General features: G+C 39.4%; 1 protein-coding gene across 6 annotated transcripts in view; it reads left to right on the plus strand.

Annotated features, from left to right (window-relative positions):
• abr (active BCR-related) overlaps nucleotides 1-23,139 on the plus strand; it is a 151,969-nt gene that overhangs the window by 94,752 nt on the left and 34,078 nt on the right. For all 6 annotated transcript variants that reach the window (XM_015385871.1, XM_015385872.1, XM_015385874.1 and 3 more), the window contains 9 exons: nucleotides 1,253-1,393; nucleotides 1,590-1,711; nucleotides 5,315-5,483; nucleotides 10,820-10,939; nucleotides 11,130-11,205; nucleotides 11,303-11,407; nucleotides 14,260-14,334; nucleotides 19,659-19,756; nucleotides 19,848-19,979. In XM_015385871.1, coding sequence (XP_015241357.1) covers nucleotides 1,253-1,393; nucleotides 1,590-1,711; nucleotides 5,315-5,483; nucleotides 10,820-10,939; nucleotides 11,130-11,205; nucleotides 11,303-11,407; nucleotides 14,260-14,334; nucleotides 19,659-19,756; nucleotides 19,848-19,979 — 1,038 coding nt within the window. The remainder of the gene's footprint in view (nucleotides 1-1,252; nucleotides 1,394-1,589; nucleotides 1,712-5,314; nucleotides 5,484-10,819; nucleotides 10,940-11,129; nucleotides 11,206-11,302; nucleotides 11,408-14,259; nucleotides 14,335-19,658; nucleotides 19,757-19,847; nucleotides 19,980-23,139) is intronic.

Consider the following 23,139-nt stretch of genomic DNA (forward strand, 5'->3'; position numbering starts at 1 on the left):
AAAAAAAGACGTTTAAGTGCGCCTTATATTCGTGAAAATACGGTATGTGAAAGTTTGGAGATGAGTGATAACTGATTGTAGAAAGTTGGTGAGCTCTTCACACCATGCACTTTAGCATCCACGGACCACACTCTGTCCATTTATGGCCTACCACTTGGTGGCTGAGCCGCTGTCCTTCCCAAACACTTCCACTTTATTAGAATACTGTGGAATTTCCTGTAGTGACAACACTTCCTGACTGGATTTGTTGCTCAGGTGGCATCCTAATCACAGTTCCGAGCTGGAATTCACAGAGCTCATGAGAGCAAGATCCATTCTTGTTAAAACTGTCTGCATGCTGAGGTGCTAGATGTTATATTTCTGTGGCCATGGAAGTGACCGGAACACCTAATTCCAATCATTTGGTTCTCAGGTTTCACATGGGAGGGGGGACTATAACCAGTCAGATTTTTACTAGGATTTAGAATTATATAAACCTGACTTATAGTGTGTAAAATACACAGATTCTACAATGCTAGTATTTATTAAGGACTAGTGAGGCCAAAATGGCTTCACTCCACCAACTCTGCACACACCATGATCTTCTGATGGTCATTCTGTTCCACTTTGCTTTTCAGTATTGTTACAATTTGGACTTCACAAACATGTTTCTACACAGCATATAAGTCAGCTTTACTTAAGCAGGAGTCTGGTTTTTGACTAGAAAAATAAAAATTTTCATTCCATTTTGTTGTAGACTCTCTGCTCGGTTTAGGATGATGATAAAGAACATTAAAGTAGCAAGCATTTATTTCGTTTTTTTTTTTTTTTTACCAACAGTGTAAGGGTTGTTTTTTTCAGCTTCTACCATATTGGAGAAACCACAGGGCAGAAGCTGTAGGTTATAGAAGCATGTGCGACCTTATGTGTCCCTGAGGTCACATGAGCTATTTACATTCATCACATTTATCCATACATTGGATAAAACCTGCAGAGCGGCTGTAAGCCCTTCACAGTAAAAATGCTGATCTCTTCATCTGTCAGCTGACCAGGCAAAGAAAACCGTCAGGCTCATTTTGGAGCGAAAGCTGTCCAGAACTCTCCTGTATTCTTCAACTTCATCAAAGCTCCTTCAACAAAAATATCAAAACAAGAATATGAGGGATTACTGCTGTACAATGTTTGTTTTTTTATGAAAAAGGAAATAAACTTCACCTTTAAAACCAGAGTATTGAATAAATTTTACAGTGATTTGCTTCTTTACTTGCGGCAGGACCTGCTGAAGCACACCCCTAAGGACCACCCCGACTTCCCCCTCCTGCAGGACGCTCTGCGGATTTCTCACAGCTTCCTTTCCTCCATCAATGAGGAGATTGACCCTCGCAGAACCGCCGTCACTACACCTAAAGGAGAGGTGGGCGGAACTGCTATATATATTCTTTATTTATCTAAAACCACAACCTCTTCAACAGCAGGCCTCACACACACAAGTTAAATATATTTAGGTGACACCTCCCTCTGAGATCACAGCTGTTTTACTGCAGTGTGCATGTTTCAAACAAACATTAGTTTATGGGCTCAGGAGGAAACCCCCTCTGCTGTCCTTCCAGGCCCGTCAGCTGGTGAAGGATGGTTTTCTGGTGGAGGTGTCTGAAAACTCCAGGAAGCTGCGACACGTCTTCCTCTTCACTGACCTACTTCTATGTGCCAAGATGAAGAAGACGGCAGTGGGGTGAGTACATCTGTTGGATTAAACTCAAACACCATGATTCAGTCTCCTACTAGAACTGATCTCAGACTTCAACTCAACTAAAGACGTTACTTATACCTGTTGTCAGGCATTCGAAATCTAAAGGGCTATCACATGTAATCGGGGGTGGAAGTGACTTTGAGACGTTCAGGTTGAAGGTTCATCTTTCTCATCAGCTTCCACTCAGACGTATTTAAAGATGATGTCTGCATTCCAAGCAAACTTTAAAATGTTAAAGGAAAAACTTTATCTGCAGTCCGTTCAGAAACCGAAGGTTCCCTCATTCTTTTATTACACTATTCTGAGAGGAGGTGAAAACAAAACTTTCTAAGATTCTGTATGTAACCTTATACAGGAATTAACAGGACTTCACTGCATCATAGTTTTGACACTGGAGAATCTACAAAATAAAAGCCTTTTTAAGATTTTTTAATTTCCAGGCTATAATTAATCATTCTCTGCTGGATTTTTTTCTTCAAAAATAGATGCATATTAGATTAGATGAGCTTTATTGATCTCACAGCGGAGAAATTCACTTGTCACATATTGGCATATCGGTGCTTCTCACAGGTTAAATGTATTCTTTATACCGGAGGTCTTCAACAGGAGGGTCCACAGAGGTACTGCATGGGGGTCGTAAAAGTTTTATGAATTAGACTTTATTCCCCCCCCCTGCAATTTTTTCCACTAATTGAAATGGCTTTAAATGCACATTAACATGAATTCCACACACTGTGGTAAACAGATAAATGGAATTAGATTATGTCTTTCAGTCATCAATGCACAAATTCAGCGACACACAGGAGCTCTTTCAAGCAGGGCACCGTTTCATTCACAACACCTGTCCCATCAACCAGAAATCAGAATCAAAAATACTTTAATAATCCCAGGAGAAATGAATTTCTTTGCATTACTCCATCTGTAATAGAGTGACTATAGGACCAGTGTGATATAATTATGGGGTCCTTTGCCTGGAAAACTTTGAAGACCCCTGCTTTATACAATTACAAAATATTGTTCTGCAGTTTGATACTTTTTTCCCCATTTTATATGTTAAATAAAATCAACTAAAAACCATTTTATTTCCGTATTTTAAATAAACCCAAATATGAAATCAATAGATGAATTAAAATCCAACATTGAATTAAAGGGACTTAACAAAATCCTTTGTGAGTGTCTCTCGTTTCCAAATCCCAGATATAAGGGCCGGTGTCCTCATCGTTTTAGATGCATCACTGTCTCGACACACGTTTCAAACGGTTGACGTTCTCAGAATGTCAAGTTCTGTTCACGCCTGATAATGGTGTGTGTAGTTTCAGAAACATACAGGAAACATACAGGACTTTAAACACCACAGTTCTATATATGTAGTCAGTGAAGGATGTAATTAGAATCTTGTTGCTTTTAATTCCCAGACTTTTTATTTCATGAGCCTGGATCAACAAATCCAAGCACATTTAGGGTCGGGTTTGGTTCATTTCTTTCAGTGCAGTGTGATCTTTGTTTATCTGAGTTCATTTCATCCTGACATTAGTCTGTAGATTCATTTTGCTGTCCCATCTGGGTGGGTAACCTCTACTCTATAGGGAATCCCTCTTTCTTTTTATTATTTAGCGCTTTAACAAAAAATTAAGACGTCTGAATGTTGCTGCTTGTTCAAATTTCTTTATGACCCCTCCTTTAATCCTTTAAGCCCTTTTTTGTGTTCTCATGCTTCATGTTACCTCCTTTCACCCCACAATGGAAGTAACTTAGTGTTGCCATAACTACCAAACCAGGAAGTCGACCAATAAGGTCTGTGCTTTTATCTCAGCAGACAAACCCCCATCAGAGCATCCATCCAGAAACTCAATCACCTTGTGTTAAATTACTGAGGATTGCTAATCCTTTTCAATCCCAAGGTTATCGCAGTTATTTCAGATGATTTTAATTCATATTTATGATGCCTCTTTTTATATGTACTCCATCGTTGTCTTGTATTTATATTCTGCTTGACATTGCTACTACTGCACAGATTATTCCTTACATTTCTAATTGGGCCCCGTTTATAGTCTGTTCCATTAAGTGTTAAGAAGGTGGAAATATCTGAAAAATACATTTGACATGAATGTTGGGGCATTCAGCATTCAGTGAAACACAGAGCACTTAAATAAGTACTTATTTCTCTTTGTTAGTATGATAATTATGTGATAGTCATAATCTGTATTCACCATTCACCTCCCTACTAAATAAGGATTGTAGCCTCATATGCAACATTTTCAAACTCATGTAGTTACCAAGTTCATTATTAATTCTTTACACTGAACACTGTCACCACAACTCTTAGATAATCTTGATTTCATAAAATTACAATAGGTTTGAGCTAAACAATGACTGAGATGGGGACAGAAAACTCTAAAGTAGTAATGGCAACTTCTCGTATTCTTAAAGTAGTGTCAGGATATACAGTAACAGGATGTTTTCTGATCATTAACAAGAAATGTATTTTAGATCTTGAAGTAAAGGAGACTATGAAAAGCAAACTGTGAGAGTCAAAGCCTTATCATTGTGATGCAGCGAAGCATTCAGACCCAACCCTAAGGTAGAAAGACACCTTCAGTCACCCATCAGTGGGAAAAGCTGATTTGATGGAGTGCTCTGTAATTCAAAAACACAAAGCAGGTCCATCTCTTATGCTACAGGCTTATAGTTTCTTAATGATGATAGCTACTAGTTTAACTCCACCCAACCAGTAAGTGTCACACCTAATGCTCGCCCGCTTTTATTTTGTAGCATTTGGCAGCTGGTTACCAGGTGTGCTAATGCTATTGCTGGATAATTGCAGTGTTAATACTGTTTACAGGTGGACTCTATGAAAGTGGACCTGCTATAAAATTTCACCTTTTCATGGTGGCTTTTGGAAATGTTTTCAGTGCTAAAACAACCCATTAATTTGTTTTTGTCAATAAGGTAAATGTTTTGTTGATGTCTAAAAAAACAAAAAGACAAAGCTTTTACGGCTGTACCATGATTATCTGTATCCATTTATATGTTTATCCCAGTGTAAACAATGAGTTGCCTAAAATTTCCAAAAGGAACTGAAACTGAGGAGGTGAAATCTCCTTATCTGAGAGGGATTATAAATTAAAGATGTTTTGACATGTTCTTTATGGCCCATAGAGCTATCCATACTTGATAAGATGGAAATATGTTAGTATGGACTCTACATTAGCTGCCTGAGCAGCTAATGTATTAGAATAGAGTGCTCTGCCTTCATAAACTACCAGTTAATGAACTCTTCTTTGGCCTTTATCAAGTGGAGCTAGTCCGTAAGTCCATTCCTCTATGTTCAGGTTGATTTAACCCACTTCACACAGACATGCGTTTAAATCAAACGTTAAAGAAAAGTAATGGAAGGCAGCTGAAAGATGGTGCTCTTATTTATTGAATTAGTGATCTTGGATGGATCTGCTAGAACGACATAGTCTTATGTCAAGGATCTGTGAATTAGGAATAATTGCTTGAACTATTGAACTAATAATTGGAACTAATTAATCTTCTTTTCCTCCCTTCCCTCTTCTGCCTATTGTCTGTGCGCATCCGCAGTCGCCACCAGCAGTATGAGTGCAAGTGGTACATCCCTCTGGCAGACCTAACTTTCCAAACCCTGGACGAGTCGGACTCCTGTCACAGCATCCAAGTCCTGCCCGAGCATGAGATTGAAGAGATGAAGATGAAGATCTCAGTTTTAAAGAATGAGATACAGAAAGAAAAGGTACGCTTTAAAAAGATTAGATTGAATGAATGAAAAGCTTTTTCCAAACGATATTTCTTTTGTTTTACACTTTTGTAAACAAAATGACAAAAAAAATCTGTCTCTCTAAAGTCTAAAGCTGTTAGGCTACGAATCTTAGAAAAGTTTGCATTGCTTAATTCATCTCTCAGATTGGACTGAATAATCTTAAATGTTGTGATTTAAAAAATACCTGGACCAGTGATGCAGGTGCTTCCATACTGAAACGGCTGCATCTTTAATTTGAACTGAGATTTTGTTCATCCTTGCAGGCTGGGCTGAAATACCACAGGCTGTAAAATATGAAGCAAAGGGAAATTCAACATTGTTTCTATGTGCATAATTTAATATACAGTTATAACTGAAGCATTTGTATTATGATTTGTTCAATAACACACTCTTTGCTTTATTGTGTTTCTGCTTGGTACTTTTTTTTTTTTTTGACCCACTTTGGCCAAACCTGGTTTTATAGACAAGCAGATGGTTGCTTAGATGTACCCTAACACAGACATTACCTTCTTAAGGACTGGTGTGGACATGCCCCCACCAATAATATTAATACATAGACTTTGGCTCAATATGTGGGACAAATTTCTAAATTAGATTTTTCGGATTTTGAAGGAGGATAATCACTGATGTAGCTGAAAGTGAAACCATCCAATCAGTCAATCCAATTTTTTCTGGATGGATTGATGGATGGATGAATGAAACTGAAATTGTGTCCATACTAGGGAGGCATGATATATTGCTGTTGGCATCATAACTGGCTGTTATTCATCCTTTTTTTTATATGCATTAATGTCTAAATACCCCTAAATATAAATATCAGTTGATTTTGGTTCTTTTGTGTTCTCAACAATAGGAAAGCATTCAATAAATATGTTTGAGCTCAAGTTTGGAAAATACACACCCTATTGAAAGTGTTTGTGTCAAGTAACTTTAGGTCCATCAGCCACCACCCTTAGAGTCTCTCATCACAAAGTTACACCCTTGCATCCTATTAAAGTTTTTTCCCCCCAGATTTTTTTCCGCAGAACCTTCCAGACAGTATTTGAATTCATTCTACTATACTGTAGAAAACAGTCTGGTTTATGTAAATTATTTCTGCTCATACCAATAAAGTTTTTCCTTCTAATACTGGAGGAAATCTGCTTTGAGAGATTCCTAAAATCATTATGTCTTAGCTCTGGTTTTTGGCAGTAAAAGTATAAATAAATATCCCGCCACTGTAATTACAGTTTACACCTCATATATATCACTCCAAACTTAAAAACTGTATCTGTAAGAAACTTTGTATGGATATTGCAGATGGTTACTTCCAGTTTCCTACTTTGTCTCCCTCCCAGCAGGTTCTTTACATCCATCTTTCATTATTATTTCAGAGGTTATCCTCTGAAACTGATTTGAAATACCTTAATAGCTAAACCTTTTATATTGATTGAAACATGCCTGGTGTATTTAAACCGAGTCTTAAACGTGTGCACACAATAGCCTCTTTTACATTTTTGCCCTGATCTGTCCTTTCCAACAATCAAAACAACGCCCCGATGATTGCAATGTCCCTGCTGTGTGTGGTGTGTTAGGACAGATCTAGTCTGCTTGGAGGACGCCCTCACTACTCTGAAAATCAAGGAATCCATCATGTTGCATTCTCCTGGCCTGATATACTAGCATGTTTGGTGTATGCGACTGTAGATAAGGAAGCAACCTGATAAAGGTGACCGTTAGCCAATCAGTTAGTGATTCCCAAGGGGAAAATAGCTAAAAAAAAACACCCATTTGAACAAGTAGAACCCCTGCTTGTGTTGTCTTCGGTCCTTTAACAAACACCTTTTCTTATTTATTTATTTATTCTTTTCTGCACTTAAGATTAGTCTACAAAGTATCCCCAATGCTCCTTTCTCAGTTGCTATGTTTATTCTGCAGTTTTATTGCCTCTTGTTTTGTGAGACTTCCTGTCTAACGGCAGATTTTTAAATAAAACTTGTTTGTTTGTGGTGTGCTTGTTGTGGTGCTGCAGGTCCAATCCTGTCATATGTGTGATTTTCTTTTTTCCACTAGGCATATGTAGGGTCTAAGCAGTTTTTAAAATGTTTTAATAATTTAAAAATGCCGGTGTTTGAACCAGGCTTAAAGACACAAAATTTTTTCTAAAAATAAAATAGTATTTAATCCTGTTTTAAACTGAGCAGAAACTGTTTAGAGGTTTAAACTGTGTCTGAAATTCTAATCATCGTCCCTTTAAGATTTTGCACAAATAGTTGAGTGTAGGTGTAAGAAAAGCTTTTTACCTTTGTAACAGAGGAAATGATAAAAAAAAAAAAAATCCTGATTCTAGAAATGAACTTTAAATTGCTCCAAATCTCTGCAACCCAAAAGCTTGACGGCTGCTACAGGATTTTATTTTTGCTTTTCTTCCGACTTGCCCCAGCAGATCAAAGCAAAATGCCTCCACTCTTATCATGCATGTTCAAAGAACACAGTGCTACTTTAAAATGTGCCATTGTGTCAACATGTCCAGTAAATGCTAAAAAAAATCTGTTGCTAAAAAGAGCAGAAATATCAAGTGTTTTGACTCCTAACAGTTTCAAGTACATTCAGTAGTTCACAGTGCCGTCCAGGCCGATTTGGATCACAGTCATCAGGAGCAGAAAGTTCCTGTTATTACCCTCTCACAGCGTTTGACTCGCCCACCCGGGGCACATTGAGCGACCACTGTTGATATTTACAGGCACTGAGGCCCGTGGAGAGAGAGACTAGTCTGATTGTTGTCTGAGAAACTCTGACTCATAACTTCCTGGTGAAGGCTGAGAGTAATTGTTTGTTTTATTTTCTTTCGTTGCTGAAAAGACACCGCTGCAATTATGCCGCTAATTGCATAAGGCTTACTTTTTACATGTCCTCCTGTGTTTTTATAAAGAAAGCCTGAGACCTTAATGAACCAACTCTATGCTGAATGTGAGCTTTCCAAATGACTGTTAGTGAAGATCTCTTAAAAAATCTAAGCAAGAAAACAGCAAAGCACAGACTGTTTGGCTTGTTGCTGCTTGTTTGTGTGACACATTAGCGCTTGTTTTTGCATCAGTGAAGTTATCAAAAATCTACATCTGACTGAATAAATTAGACCAGTGTTGGTAGATCCAACGTCACTGGAATTATGCAGTCCCAAATGTCCTTATAAGACCCCATTTATATTGAAATAAAAGCACTTTCAGATTTAAAACAAATTCTGATTAGATGACAAAAACTGCAAATACCACAATATAAAATGGATAATATTTTGCCAGCAAGTTTTGATGTTTTATTTAGGGATTTATAAACTATTTTGTCAAAGTCAATTAGAGAACTCTCACTTTCCTTTGTACATAAAAAAATACAGTCTCCTGAATTTTGAATACATTTATCCTAGTTTCTTTTTTATGCTTTTATGCGGATGTCTGATGCTTGAAACGCTTCAGGATGTGTCACATCAGATGGTCGACACTCACTACAGGATTTCTCTACATCTGTAGATGCGTGTCCACCTTTGACTTAATAAAACTATCGACCTCACATTGCAGAAATTTACCTCTGCATTTAACCCACCCCCTAGGGGAGCAGTAGACTGCCATTGTGTGGTGCCCGTGGAGCAGTGTCTGAGGAAGCGTCTTGCTCAGGAACCCAGAGTGGAGGCTATAGGGATCATACCGGGTACTTGCAACCTTCTCAGAGCGCAAGCGCACTGCTCTAACCACCAGGCCAACACTCCCCCACTTTAAATGTAAACTAGCTGTCTGTGCACTTAAAACGTGTTTGGTGTGAACGCAGCATTACACTGGGACTCATTCATACACAGATGCACAACATCTGATCTGTTGGAAATCTGAGTGTTAGTCCTATCACATGAAGCATATGTCATAGCCATAAGGTTCAGACTAAAAATACAAGAACTGCAGGAACTTAAACACAATTTAGAACACACTTTTGGCTTTGCAAAACTCTTTTAGCTACAGGTTTACATTTTCCAATAGTTAAGAACTAAAACAACACAATTATGGTAATAATAATCAGATAAATAAGAATCAGATTAATCAGATAATAATCTGATTAATTGAATAAATAATAAAATACGTGCACAAGCTTTTGTCGCAGTCACTATATATAATAGATGAAAAAGATTAAAGCTGTTTCTATTGGATATCAGCCTTCCTTTATGAGCATTTTTAAAATATATCTCATCTTTAAGGGAAAAGGGATGTGTGTTAGGTTCCTGCAAGTGTCCGCTTCTGCGAAGCAGCAAGTTTTTTATGGCCTTATATAAAGAAATAGGGCAGGGAGCTTTACCTTTTTTTAATGCGTTGCTTAAATCAATACTAAGTTACTTTTTAACCATCATAAAACATTTCCATATCTTTCGTGATAATATATCGAAATACAGCTAGTTGAGTGACACCTCTGTCATGGCCTGAGGGGGTCTGTATTACTGGGGGGGTGCAGGAATACAGCGCAAACCAAAGTTAAACGTTTTTTTATTTTCAACACTGTCGTATGAGACTGTTTAGCCACAGTTAGATTCATTGCTTCATTGCTATTCATCTTTCAGAACCACTGGAAACAGAACTGTGGTTCAATTCAACTGCAGGTGACTGGGAGATCAGGATTTGACCACGCCATTCACTGGTCCTCATGGGAAATGCTGTCTTCCTCTAGGCAAAACAATACGGCTTTTGTCCACTAGGAGGAGCCAAAATCAACCAAAACTGAAAGAATTTTAGTCCTGCTTCAAATACAGAAATAAAAGTGATTTTTTTTTTTATTCCGTTTTTAGATTATGTCTAAATCCTAACCCTAACTTAAATAGTTGGGATCTAATGACTTTACCAAACGAAAGGCAGCTGATGGAAGGCTCTGAATGTGACAGAATGCTGTGATTAGCATCTTCTGAAGCTGGATGCTTCTATCCATTTTTAAAGATAGATGTTCACAACATATAAACTGCAAAAATATCTTCATCAATTTCTACTAAGCATATGATAGCCTGTGGAGAGATTTGTGCATCAAATTCTTCTCAGTTTGATAACTACTTTGTCATTTTCCTAAATAAATATCAATAACTACAAATAATTAGATGTTGGATAAAAGAAAAAAAAAACAAGAGTGAAAAGAAAACAATGTCTTCTTGAAATCTCTGATCATAAATTCATGCTGGATCTAGAGTTTAGTGTTGTGATGAGAGTTTAGCTGTGGGTGAAGCCCCTCTCTTGCTCCTAGCAGGCCTTTCTGTCTCAGGTACCAATATACACCCTCTGCAAACTACTTGTTTTTCTGTGTCTGTGCAGAAAGCTCCAAAGGGTCAGAGCCGTGTGGAGCGTCTGAGGAAGAAGATGAACGAACAGGAGTCGTGGTTACTCCTGCATTCCCCCACCATCCCCTTCCGAATCCAAAACAAACATGGGAAGGTACTCATGGCCAAGTCCTGCCACTAGAGAGAGCTGTAAACCTTTCAGTGTTCTAGCCAATTAGAGCCAGAATCTCTGCAAATAGATAAAGCTTTCAAATCGTTTTATTATTCCATTGATTCTTTAAAAGTATTCTAATGAAAAAAACGTGTATATTGATGAAAGTATTTTTTTTTTCCTGTGATTTCAGAGCTATTTGTTTCTTCTCTCTTCTGATTATGAGAGATCAGAGTGGAGAGAAAGCATGCAGAAGCTCCAGAAGAAAGGTAACTCAGCCTTTAAATGAAATCATTTATTATTCATAAAGAATGAAATATTTTACTCTATAGAAATGTAACCAAATTTTTCTATTTCTGTGTTCAGATCTTCAGGCGTGTGTGTTGAGTTCTGTGGAGCTCCAGGTTCTGACCAGCTCCTGCTTCAAACTCCGAACTGTCCACAACATTCCCGTCACCAGTAACAAAGACGGTACATCTTCCATGTCCCTCACAGTGTCCCTTTCATCCTTCCTCTCTTCCCAACTGTTTCAGTTTGATTTTACAGAAAAATGCGTTCTTTTCCCCCCTCCTATCCGTACAGCAGAGCCCTAGAAAGAAAGCAGGGCCCCTTTAGGAGATGAATCAGGGATACAATATGTTTCTGATCTCGCTCATGGCGGTCACTGCCACACCGTGTGTCTGCGCTGAGCCCCCAGCCTCCTGTGTTTGTTTTTGCTTCAGATCGCAGCGTTGCAGCTCCTCAGAGAGACGGGGGGGTGACATTAAAGCCATCTGGCCGACCCGCTCTGATCCCCTCTCAAATGCCAGGAGGTTCTTACATTCACTCAGAAGGCAAACAAACCCCTCAGTTTCAGCGCATCCCAAAGCACATGGTTTGACTCTTGCATAAGAGAACCTTGGCGCGAGCCTTTAGTGCGCTATCAACAGCCTTCAATGTGGCGTTAGGTTTGTTACTTTAAACACTGAAGGGCTTTAAAAGGTCCCTGCAGTCGTGTTTTCATATTAAAATTCTCACACTGGGGCCACAACTACAGCCCTCTAAGCTTTGTTGTTTGCTCCCTTTAATTCCAAACCCGACTCTGCTTGTTTTCCTCGACACACAGATATTCATTCCCTTTGGACTATATACATTTGTCACAAAACAGCCAAAAACTTAACAAACTTGGCACATCAGGCCAGCATAGATAAAGAAAGAATTATTAAGCAGGTGTAGAAGGTTACAGGTTATTCACAGGTAAAAGGTTGAACCTGTTATTTTAAGGCGGACCACCTTTTGCAGCAGTACAGCTGCAGGTGTATTCTTATTCCTCTACAAGCAGAATTTAGGAGCCTTAACCCGCTCTGGATTTAGGGCTGTTCTAGCAGCAGAGATGTGTTCTGATCCAAACTATCCCCTGTAGCTTTGGCTGTATGTTTAGTAAGATGAAAGGTGAACCTTCGCTTGCTCTCAAGTCTTTTGCAGCCTCTAACAGTTTTATTTGCCCCCCTCCACATCTAGAAATAAGAGAAATGTCTTAAATTGAGACTATTTGCCCTTGGAATTTGTATTTTTTATCTTAAAGTGACATAACTAGATATTATTAAATGTAAATTTTCTTGTTCCAATGGCAAAGTATCTCATTTACCTCCTCAATTCAGGAAAAAGGCACTCCTCTCTAGAAAAAATAACTAATTGAGATTTCAGTATTTGCAGTGTATTGAAAGTTTGCAGTCTTCCTGCTTCTCTACTTCTGATGCTCTTCTTTTCATCAAAGATGTACAATCTTGTGTTTTTAGAGTGTAGCCTCATGACCATTTCCTTATCACAAAGCAAACATAAATGTTCTATCTGAAGGACATGTGATGTAAGGAGGAGCAATACAGGCTGGTAGAGAAGTGGTTACTCTGTGAAATCTCTCTGATTTTGCATCGTTTATTACTTGGTATTATCAGATGCATAAAGATCTCTTGTTTCCATGGAGAAGCAGCACACAGGCCACCCCAGAGCTGAACTCGATGAACCATCTCCTTGTGAAACTTCTCAGTTGCCTGTAGAAAAAAAAAAAAAACACACAGGCACAGAATTAACCCCCAGTGCTGCCTGTTTCACCTCCACCGGAGCCCTCGACGGTCCCATCAGCTCTCATCCTGGTTTATTTACCAGGAAGCAGCTGAGCTTCGCAGGCTTTAAGAAAGCAGGAATGTATCGTCTATTGGGAGGGTTCTGACTGCCCCTCCAATGCTCAGCTTTAATCTGTTCTGGTGGACCATGTGTGGTCCGCTACCAGCAGGAGCAGAAGTAGTTTGGTATAACTGTCCACTGTTACTTCAATCTTTAAATAGTGAGGAAATAGTATGCTTTGTAATGCTTATATATGCATCTCTGTTAGCTTGCATATACAATCCTCTTCGGGGGTCTTTAATGGCTGTAAGGAAGTTTATTTTCTGTCTGGGGGCAACTTAGTTTATCCAAAACACAATATGACTTGATACTTTTACCTTCCTGCTCACTGAGCTCCAGCATTTACAGTATATGTTGCCGTATCAGTAAGGAAATATCAGTAGAACTTTGTAAAATGAAATCATTTTTGGATGATTTATGTCCTGCTTCATAAAATCACAGTTTGCGAGTTTTATCACAGTGGATGATGATTCTCCAAACTAGTCAAAGTAACAGGAAGTCCTGCAAACAATGTGACAAGAGGCGTGGGGAAAATCATAACATGATAGCTCCATTATAATTTCAGCCAGCTGGGTCTCATACTCTTTACTCATTATTTCTTCCAAATCTCTATATTGAAGCTTTTAACCATTCACTGTTTGGGGGAGTTGGATGTTTAAACCCAAAGTTAAAGACCTTTTAAGGAAAGATTAACGCTAATTTTGTTTTATTTTTGAGTTTTTACGGCACTAATGGCTCGTTTGTTGAACAGTAGGCTGACAGGAAAGGGGGTATAAGAGAGGGAGAGAGACATGAGGCAAAAGACCACAGGTCGGATTCGAAAACGGGTCAGCCGTGTGCATGCATGGCCCACTATTTGTCTTTTTTTAATCTTAAAATTTCCAGAGTCTCTGTTGTTTTATCACAGTTAGAAAGATGAATGAAGCAAAGTATGAACCTGACACTGTTTTAGATCCTAAACTGTGTGGAAAACTAAGTTCACCCTTAATAGTGGACTTTAATATGATTACTATTGTCTGCCTTCTTCCCCCATTAAATAATCAATCCTTCCTGCTGTAAACCATTCTGTTTTGCTATTAAAAACACATTTTTTCTATCTTCTAACTGATCCAGTAGCAGGTGAGAACATTCGATAACACTCGTTCCTGCTTGTTTTCCAGATGAGGAGACGCCCGGCCTGTATGGCTTCCTGCATGTGATCGTCCACTCTGCCACAGGATTCAACGAGTCAACAAGTGAGTCGTCAGATCAGAATGACCTTTTGTTTAATCCACCAAAACATAACATCCAATCAGTCATTGCAGTCTGTCAGTCATGCATGTTCAGTGTTTGTATGATGCATGTCGAGATGATTGAGGAAATATTGCAAAAAGGTGAAAGGAGGAAGAACAATTAGAAAGCCTACCCCCTTTTTTAATGACTGCTGGCTCAGAAAGCATTGTTAGAGTAAATATCATCCACGCTGCTTTCAGGGTAGAGCCAAACATGCTGAAATGCTTTGTTCACTTTCTGTGAGATTGACCACTTTAAACAACAGTTTCTTTGTGTTTGCTCTGAGCGCGGACAGCTCTGTAACAGCAAAGAGTGGCGCTGGGTAGAAAACCGCAGAGACTGTTTCAGACATGTCAGCGGAGGACAGCTGCTGCTCCAGTACATTTTGTTACCTTTGTTGCACAAATAGCAGATCAGATATCAGAGCTGAGACAGCGAAGGGGAGATATGACTTTTTTTTTTGTTATTTATTTCTTTTTCCAGTTACCATGACAGCCCTGCTTCTGTATATAAGAGCTGGTCCACTAGAATGTGCCAGTTAATGGATTGAAAAGCTTTCTATGTCTGCTCTGAAAGACAGTTTGATCCTCGATGGAGCGGAGGGAGCTGATGGGTTGAAACATGGTTGCTTGTTAGGATTTTGTTTGGTGTGTCTAGTGAAGCATGCAGATTCAAGGTGGGGTACGGCAGCTATGGTGAGGGATAGGTTGTGTGTCAGTGATGTTCGAGGTCATTCTGATAGTCCTATCTCATTTTTTCTTTAAGGTTTAACTATCTTCATTCAATGTAACAGTTAAACATAACAAAGTACTTAACAAGTGATAGTTAATACTGTTTAAAAGAAGCTGAACTTATTAAAGGAAGTTATTTTGCAACCAGAACAGATCAGATATGGAGACGGATGGTTTTGTGAAACACCAGAGATGCAAGTTAACACACATAAAAGGAGCTGAAGTCAATAAACTGATAAAAGAATCAAAGGTTTATAAGTTCCTCTTTTTTCACATAGTGAAAACATTCAGAATTTCTATTGCTGTACAGCTTAATTAGAGTCCCTTTCAGGATCTAAATGCATCTCAAATTAGTATTTTTTTACCATTATCCAGTGGTTGTCCTTCCTCTTTTAGAGATAAAGCTCATCAGTATGTAACAGAAGACATTACTGTTTTTTTTTTATTTGTGTCAAAACAATCTCTGCTCAGTGGGAAAAGGGGCTTTAAATTCAGCCCAGGGCAAAAGTTAGTCTAACTGGGTCACAGCAACAGAAACTGGGAGTTGAGCATGTCACAAAAACTGCTCGTTAAAAAAAATGAAGAAAATGAAAAAAGTCGATCCTAGTGGAAAAAAGGTGGAAAACACATCAGTCGTTTATTCTGACGTTTTTATTTTGGTCTTAAAGTGACAGGAAGCTGCATCAGGTTCTGCAGCCTGTGCTGTGCTTCATAAGAACAGATCCAGATAAGAACAAGTAGGCCAAACAGTGAGAAACGCATAGAATAATATCTGCTATAACAAAATAGAAACATGGATAACAGTATGTTTTTATACTTGTTTCAGTCCTATGGGTTCTGCCTGGACTGCCTGCTTCCCATTCGTTGTTTGTCCAGCTTTTATTCATTGTCCCTTTCTGGGTTGAATGAATCGCTGCACTTCTTCCGGTTCTTCTTTTATTGTTCATCAAAGCAAATATTTCCTCCTAAATCCTTTCAGGGAACCCACAAACATCTGTTCTGGTGGCTGCGACAGTGGAGCCCTGATTTAGTTTTACTGATTAGCACTTGTGGACCCGCCGTGTTGAACCAACATTCAGCTTAGCCTTGGGCACAGATTAGCCCTCTCTGAGCAAACACACACACACATAACGGCTGTGTTACTTGGCTAATTAAGATGGAGGAGGATGGTATCCATTACCCGGTATTTAGGGGTCGAGACCCAGTGCTGACCGGTTTATCCCCCCCACCGGGTTAGCCTGATGATGACCTGCCAGGAAAATGAAAACTCATGGATTTTTGTCCTGCTTTTCAAAGCCCCCTGGATCCAATACAGAGAGACAAGCCTCTAAATATGCTTTCTGTGGTCGTGCTTATGCAGTTCTGGGACTATAAACCTTGACAGATAGAGAGGAAAGTCATTTTCAGAGAGCAATTCAGCCTCATTTTCACTATGAACATACTTGTGATATCAACAGCAGCTACAGTGACTTCAATATGTATGAATACTTCCAGAACCAACATGAGCCCCAAACCAAATCTTGTAGAACAAAGGTTCCTTCTTCAACCACTCAGTTGGAATAAAATAGTCCGCCTCTGTGTGGTTTAATCTCTGTATAGATCCAGCTGTTTGGCGAAGGCCTATAAAAGTTTGTCAGAGAACATTAGAGCACAAGCAGCATCAAGATCCACAAATGGAGGTGATATTTCAGGGAGAACATCAAGAAGATGTCTGCAGTGAATCCCATTTTACCCTTTGCTTCCTAATCCTTCCCCTTGCCCCTTAAAACGAGCCTACAAAGGGTAGGGTCTGAAGGGTAACCCCTAAGAATTGGGAGACCCCTTCAAAAATCACATCCAAACAGACGCAATGAGGTGTTGACAGAAATCTGTGGAAATTGTGCCGTCATTAGCTGTGACAATCTCCCTCTCTCATGGGCATTTTGCATCATTTTGTTATGCGACGATAAACGGAGGAATGTAAGAACAAAGCAACCTCTTTAATGCCTCTGGTGGATCAGTATGTAGGATGAAATGGAGTACATTAGTGTAAAAATGATAATGACTGTGTTACTTTCAATGTGAAGACATCCCCTCTTTTTCAACATAACATTTGTTTGTTTTTCCATGCACTTAAAGAAAGTAGGATGTACGACGTTATGCAAACAAGGTTTGCAGTTTGGCAGAGTTACATAAATTATGAATGTTGTTGATTGTAAGTGTTTTGGATCATGTTCAAAAACTTGAAATTTGACTAACATTAGCGTGGAAATCCTGTCGCACCCCTCTGTTGGAAGTGCATTTTGAAGGCCTATATAGGCCTACCATTTACCTCAACCCCTCAGTCCTAACAGGCATAGAGACACCTCTACCCCTACATATGAATATGCAAAGCGGAAGGGCTAAAGGCTGATTTATACTCAGAAACCAGGTCGTCTGCGTGTGTGTCGCAGTAATTACGAATGTCCCCACGCCCCTTCCACTGACAGTCTGCTGCACCTCTTCCAAATTGTAGGTGACCGCATACAGTGCAGCAGAAAGGAGGCCTCTAATTGGTCAAATCTACAGCCGCTCTACACTATGCGTATTTTCTGTTTGGTACCTTACTGGTTCTGTTTGTATGACCGCCATTGCGGAAAAACGGCTCATGAAGTTGGACCAGCTAGAAGAGCGAGGTGCAGAGAATGCTGGGATCCTTTTTCCACCTGGATCCCCGCTCTTTTTCGCCCTCATGTCCCTCCGTTGTCGCACAAACTTCCCCCCACTTCCAAAAATATCTTCGACAAGCTCACTGCGACACACTGCTGCGGTGAAATGGGATTCATGCTAAAAATACAGCAGAAATGGCTGTACAAGAAGTAGAAGTAGGTCTGATTCTGGAGAAGCTTAGGTGGGAGAATCTGAAACGAGTCATTTTGCTTTCCCACAGTCAACAGCAAAGGTACAGAAAACAGGTTCAGGGTGGTTATTAATAATTATAATCTAAATTGACCCAACAACCATAATCCTATAAATGGTTAAAAAACAAACCCTGCAGATCAGGCTCAATGTGTTAATGGGTTTGGCATAGATGTTTTAGATGTGTTTCTTTTGTGCACTGTCAGGGAAGATAGAAGTAAATAAAGAGAAGTATGGTCAAACTGGACGCCATTGGTCTTTTATATTTTTTAAGGAACTTTGATGACCAGTATCATTTTCCCTCCACCTTGTTCTTACCTTATTCTTCTGTTACTCTTATGGGAGTCTGTGACCAAAACTTACCATCAAACACATGGGAGTTTGTTGTTAACTAAATATGAGAAAGATCTCACAGTTTAAGGACTTATGGAAGCAACTGAAAAATTTAAGAAATTTGGACAAAAATGTTTCTCCTTTATTTTTTTTCTTTACAAAGATCACTATAACTTTTCATGTTCTATTTTTGCACATGTGTTGCTTCCTTAGCAGTTATTCCTCTGTTTGTAGGGACGTGCTTCATCTTTAAAGAATTTCCCCATATGGTCACATTATATTCTGCTCTGCTGAACTTTCTTCATATCACTTCCACTAATCTCTCCAACCCTGGGAGTAATTATGCCCAAAACTTTTCAGGATGCTGAGAAAATAAACAAAGATGGAGTCAAACCAGATGGAATAAGAATCCATGTTCCTCTATTAATGATAGGTCAGACTTATATATTCCTCATCAGCACGGCCTTGATTTCAGTTCAGGTCTCTCACTCCCTCACACCTATCATTGTGACCGTCCTGGTGAGAGGTTGTCACACGCTCCCATTAGTCTTCCAGGCAGAAGGAGGTAACTCCAGGGGGACAGGGTCCAGGCTGAAGACCCTTCCCAGACAGTCGGTAGCTCAGTCTGCAGGAGCAGCACTGAGGGAAACACATAAATGGACTTGAATGGTCGGTGTAAGGCATAGCGGGAGCTGCTGTCAGTGGAATGAGGACAAGTGGAGCAAAGTTGCTGATGCCGACTGTGTGGATAGAAACCATTAATTAACCATTAAATAACACATTTCAATCCATTTCCCAATGCCACATTTCATTTGTCTTATCCCACCTAAGTAGTTCAGGCTGCTGATTCTGTGCATTTTGCCTTCAATGAAAATGTATTTGTGTCCTTAAAGCAATCCGATCCAGTGGCTGCATTCAGGCCCACTTATTGACAGCTCCTTTTAACCTGATTTATCTAGTTTAAAGCCTCACTATTCATAATGTCTTCTAAACTTGTTTAACAGAGCTTTGAACCTTTCATTATTGGGCAAAACAGGGCATTTAAATGCAGCGTTAAAGGCCCTAGAATAATGTAACACCATTAACATTTCCTTCATCTATGTTGTTTTACCATAGTTGGAAAGAGGAATGTAACCAAGAGGTATGAACCTAATATTGTTTAGATCTTATTGAAACATTTTGCTGATCCTAAATTGAGTGGAAAAGTCACATCCATCCTTCCTGATTCCTCCTCATTGATTCGGTTCACTCCTTCCTTCTTGTCTCTGTTGTTCAACCTTCATATTTAAAGTTAGTAAAAATGTATAGGAGCTTTGTTAATCCAGGTTCCTTCTGTTTTCTTGTAGATTTATATTGCACCCTTGAAGTGGATTCCTTTGGTTACTTCGTGAGCAAGGCAAAGACTCGGGTCTTCAGAGACACCACAGAGCCTCAGTGGAACGAAGTCAGTCCCCCGACACGTTTCTCCCAGCGCTTTGCTTTCTGTTCAGCCCGCCGTTTTGATCTCCCCCCTCTCCTTCTGCGTTGCTTTGTAGGAGTTTGAGATCGAGCTGGAGGGCTCACAGTACCTGCGGATCCTGTGCTACGAGAAGTGTTACGACAAAAGCATGCTTAACAAGGACGACAACGAGATCGTGGACAAGATCATGGGCAAAGGGCAGGTCCAGGTGAGGCTGGTTTCTATACAAAACATGATGTTTGGCCTCCTTTTCTCTTCATGCGACGCATTTTAATGAGCCGTCTACCCTTTCTGTGCAATAAAGTGGTTTCATAGTGGCGGCTTGTTAAGAAAGTGGTTAAATTAATAGTCTGAGAGAGAATTCAAAGGGGGTTTCCACTGTTTAGATGTGAGAAATATCTCTTTAAAGTTCCATATTTAAGTGCAATCTGCCCACATGGTGAATTAGGGGGTTACATTCTGCTTTGCATCAATGCTGAGTTGACAGAATACTCCAATAAGGTACCAAGTTTCCATTTTTCCATGAACTATCTGGAAATCCAGCTTGGTCAAATAAAGTATTTCTCTTGTAATTTCCCCACAGCTCAGTCATCTGCAGTGTTTTAATCAGTAGAACCTCCCACCATGAATGTAGATCGGCTTTGCAGTTTGTGTGTGCTGCTTATTTATAACCCTCCCTCTTTTACTCTTCACACTTCAAAGAACTTATTTGTCGCTTTTAAACCTTGTGGAGGGGCTTCTTTTTTGGCATGCAGAGTCAACAGGTAAAAGAAGAATCCCTGACAGTTTTTTTCCTTACAAGAGTTGTGCTTCACATATCCAAAAAGTGGGACAAACAAGAATAGAACACTAGCGTGAATCCTATTAAAAGTATCTAGCGTTTTGTTGTTTCTCCTCACTCCTGAAGTTTCTGCTACAAATGTCTGAAAAATTTCCAACTTGCATGTGATTGTTCGCATTTCGCAGTTCCCCATTCAGTTTAATGATTGATGTCCTTGAGTTGGGCCTTTGATTTCCTCAGAATGACAGCATCGCAGCACCATACATGCATCCTTCTTGATCCACTTATGTTTTCGGTGCGATACTTCCACTCAGATTGCTTAAGTCTAAAGTAGCTGAACACTTTAGCCAAAAAACCCAGAGACTAACTGCTTAATAAACATCTATGCAACCCTGCATCAGGTGCTCTGCAGCCTTTACCAGGAAAAGTACAGATAGTTGTGTGAAAATGTAATGAGTTTCTACTCATTACATTTTCACACAAGTTTCTGTACTTTGTGTTCCTTTCAGAAGTAGGAAGAAAAATAAGTAATGGAGTAAAGTATAGATACCTACCGTAAAAAGGGTACTTAAGTACAGTAACGAAGTATTTGTACTCTGTTCCTTGACACCTCTGTAGCCCATCATATCAATCCCAGTAACAGCAACAAAAATGTAAATAGGTAGGATACCATTACACCGCAGTGTATGAGTAAACTGTGGTAGTGATACAGATCAGTAACCTGGATTATGTGCAACAATCTCAGATTCATGTTGAGCTTGTCAGAAGAGGTCATCTTTGATTTCCTCTTGCACCATATCTGACACCCTTAATGATATGAGGGCCGATCCACGAGCCAAATACTGCTGCTGCTGGGAATTTCCGCTCCCAGCCAAGGGGAAAAAATAAAAATAAACCAGCCACATGTTTGCTGGTTCTCTGTTATTGAAAGGAATCGGAGAATGGCATGTACTGTGTGAAACCCTCAGGGGGATGGAACAGTTTATCAAAGCCTCTGATTGCTCAGGAATCATCCACTGCAATGGGTCTTTGGTATGGGAATATAGATATATATATATTTTTTTGTTTTGTTTGTAAAAATTCCGAACCTCAAGCTTAATCTTTAAATGTTTTTTTTGTTATTGTTGTTTGTTCTGGGATGTTACCGTGAAACTTGTTGCAGTTAAACTCATTGTTATTGGTGCAGCTCAGACTCCACGCCTAGAGAGAAGCTGGTTACTTCTCTGATGACAGTTTAGAAGCTTTCAGTGTTTTCTGTTTCTCTCCAGAGACCATCTGATTTATTTAACAAGCTTTGCAGAATATTGGATGACCATAAATAGGCATAGTGGTCTGTAGGTTTTTTGGGGTTTTTTCTACCCACTGTTGAGAAGGTTGTTCTGTCTTCAGATGAAGCTTTAGTTTGTAGGTTTCTACCTTTTCTTTGAGTGATGTGTTTCACAGGGGTGTCCGATACTAATTTTTCATTTTTTTTATTTTTGATACAATACCGATATGCGTTTTGGCCGTAACCGATCTTGACATAATACGATATTATCAATCATACCAGGTTTTATTACTTATTTTATTCTGTAGAATGTTAGAAAAGGCTTGATTAAGTAATATTACTAAAACAGGGAACAAAAGTAAACAACAAAGGGTATGAAAATTACTAACCCATGTTAAATTAGCCTATGAGTTATAGAAATTTGGCAATAGCAGAGTGTTTCTATCAGCATGACAATATAAGAGATTTAGATTCCGACCGTTGAAATCTAATATTAGTGTTTTTTGGCTATATTGGACCGATATTGATATCGGATCAGGACATCCCTTTCAAGTATTCAACCCACAGAATATTCCTGAGAAGAACATTGCTACAGTTAAACATGATGGTGGCAGTATAATGCTTTGGGAGATGCTTTTTTTCTGGCAGACATGGGTAAAATCCTCACAGATGATAGAATGATGTTTAGAGATAAATATAGAAAATGTTCTGTAGCCTGTAAAGCCGGCCTTACACTGTACGGATCTTTTGCGCTTTTTGGGCCGATTCTCCAGTCGTGCGAGAATTTTCCGATTGGGCCGACTTTCAGCCTGATTGTGCTTCGTGCGGTATACAGTGGGTAATGAACACCTCCTGAAAAGAAATATTAAGGTTGGGAGAAAATCAAACATGTTTGAAATTCAGTCGGCCATCGTAATGTCGCATCAGAGCGTCGGGCCGCACAGTGTAAGAACATGCATCATCAGATGTGAACTTTTAAACCCTGCTGTTTCATCGTACAGTTTGAGCTGTAGCTGCGTGCAACGATTGAATTTTTTACATAGTGTATGCCCAGCTTTAGAGGTTTTCTCTAACCTTATGTGAGATCCAGATGGTAAACCTTCAAAAATGTGACGGCAGAGAAATCCTGTCGATGCTTGATGGAGTTTGTCCACATGGGAATAGTTAGCATTTATTTCCAACCTTGAAACGTCTGACGTCCTCGAGCCAAAGCACGTAACCTCTGACCTTTCAGATAAGGTTGTTAATCCTCCATCACCTGGTAACAGAGTCAGGGTTACATTCCTCAGGCCTCCAAAGATGTTCTCAAAAGCAGCTTAA

This window comes from Cyprinodon variegatus, unplaced genomic scaffold (assembly GCF_000732505.1).
Source record: "Cyprinodon variegatus isolate N-32 unplaced genomic scaffold, C_variegatus-1.0 Scaffold350, whole genome shotgun sequence".
Classification (NCBI taxonomy): Eukaryota; Metazoa; Chordata; class Actinopteri; order Cyprinodontiformes; family Cyprinodontidae; genus Cyprinodon; species Cyprinodon variegatus.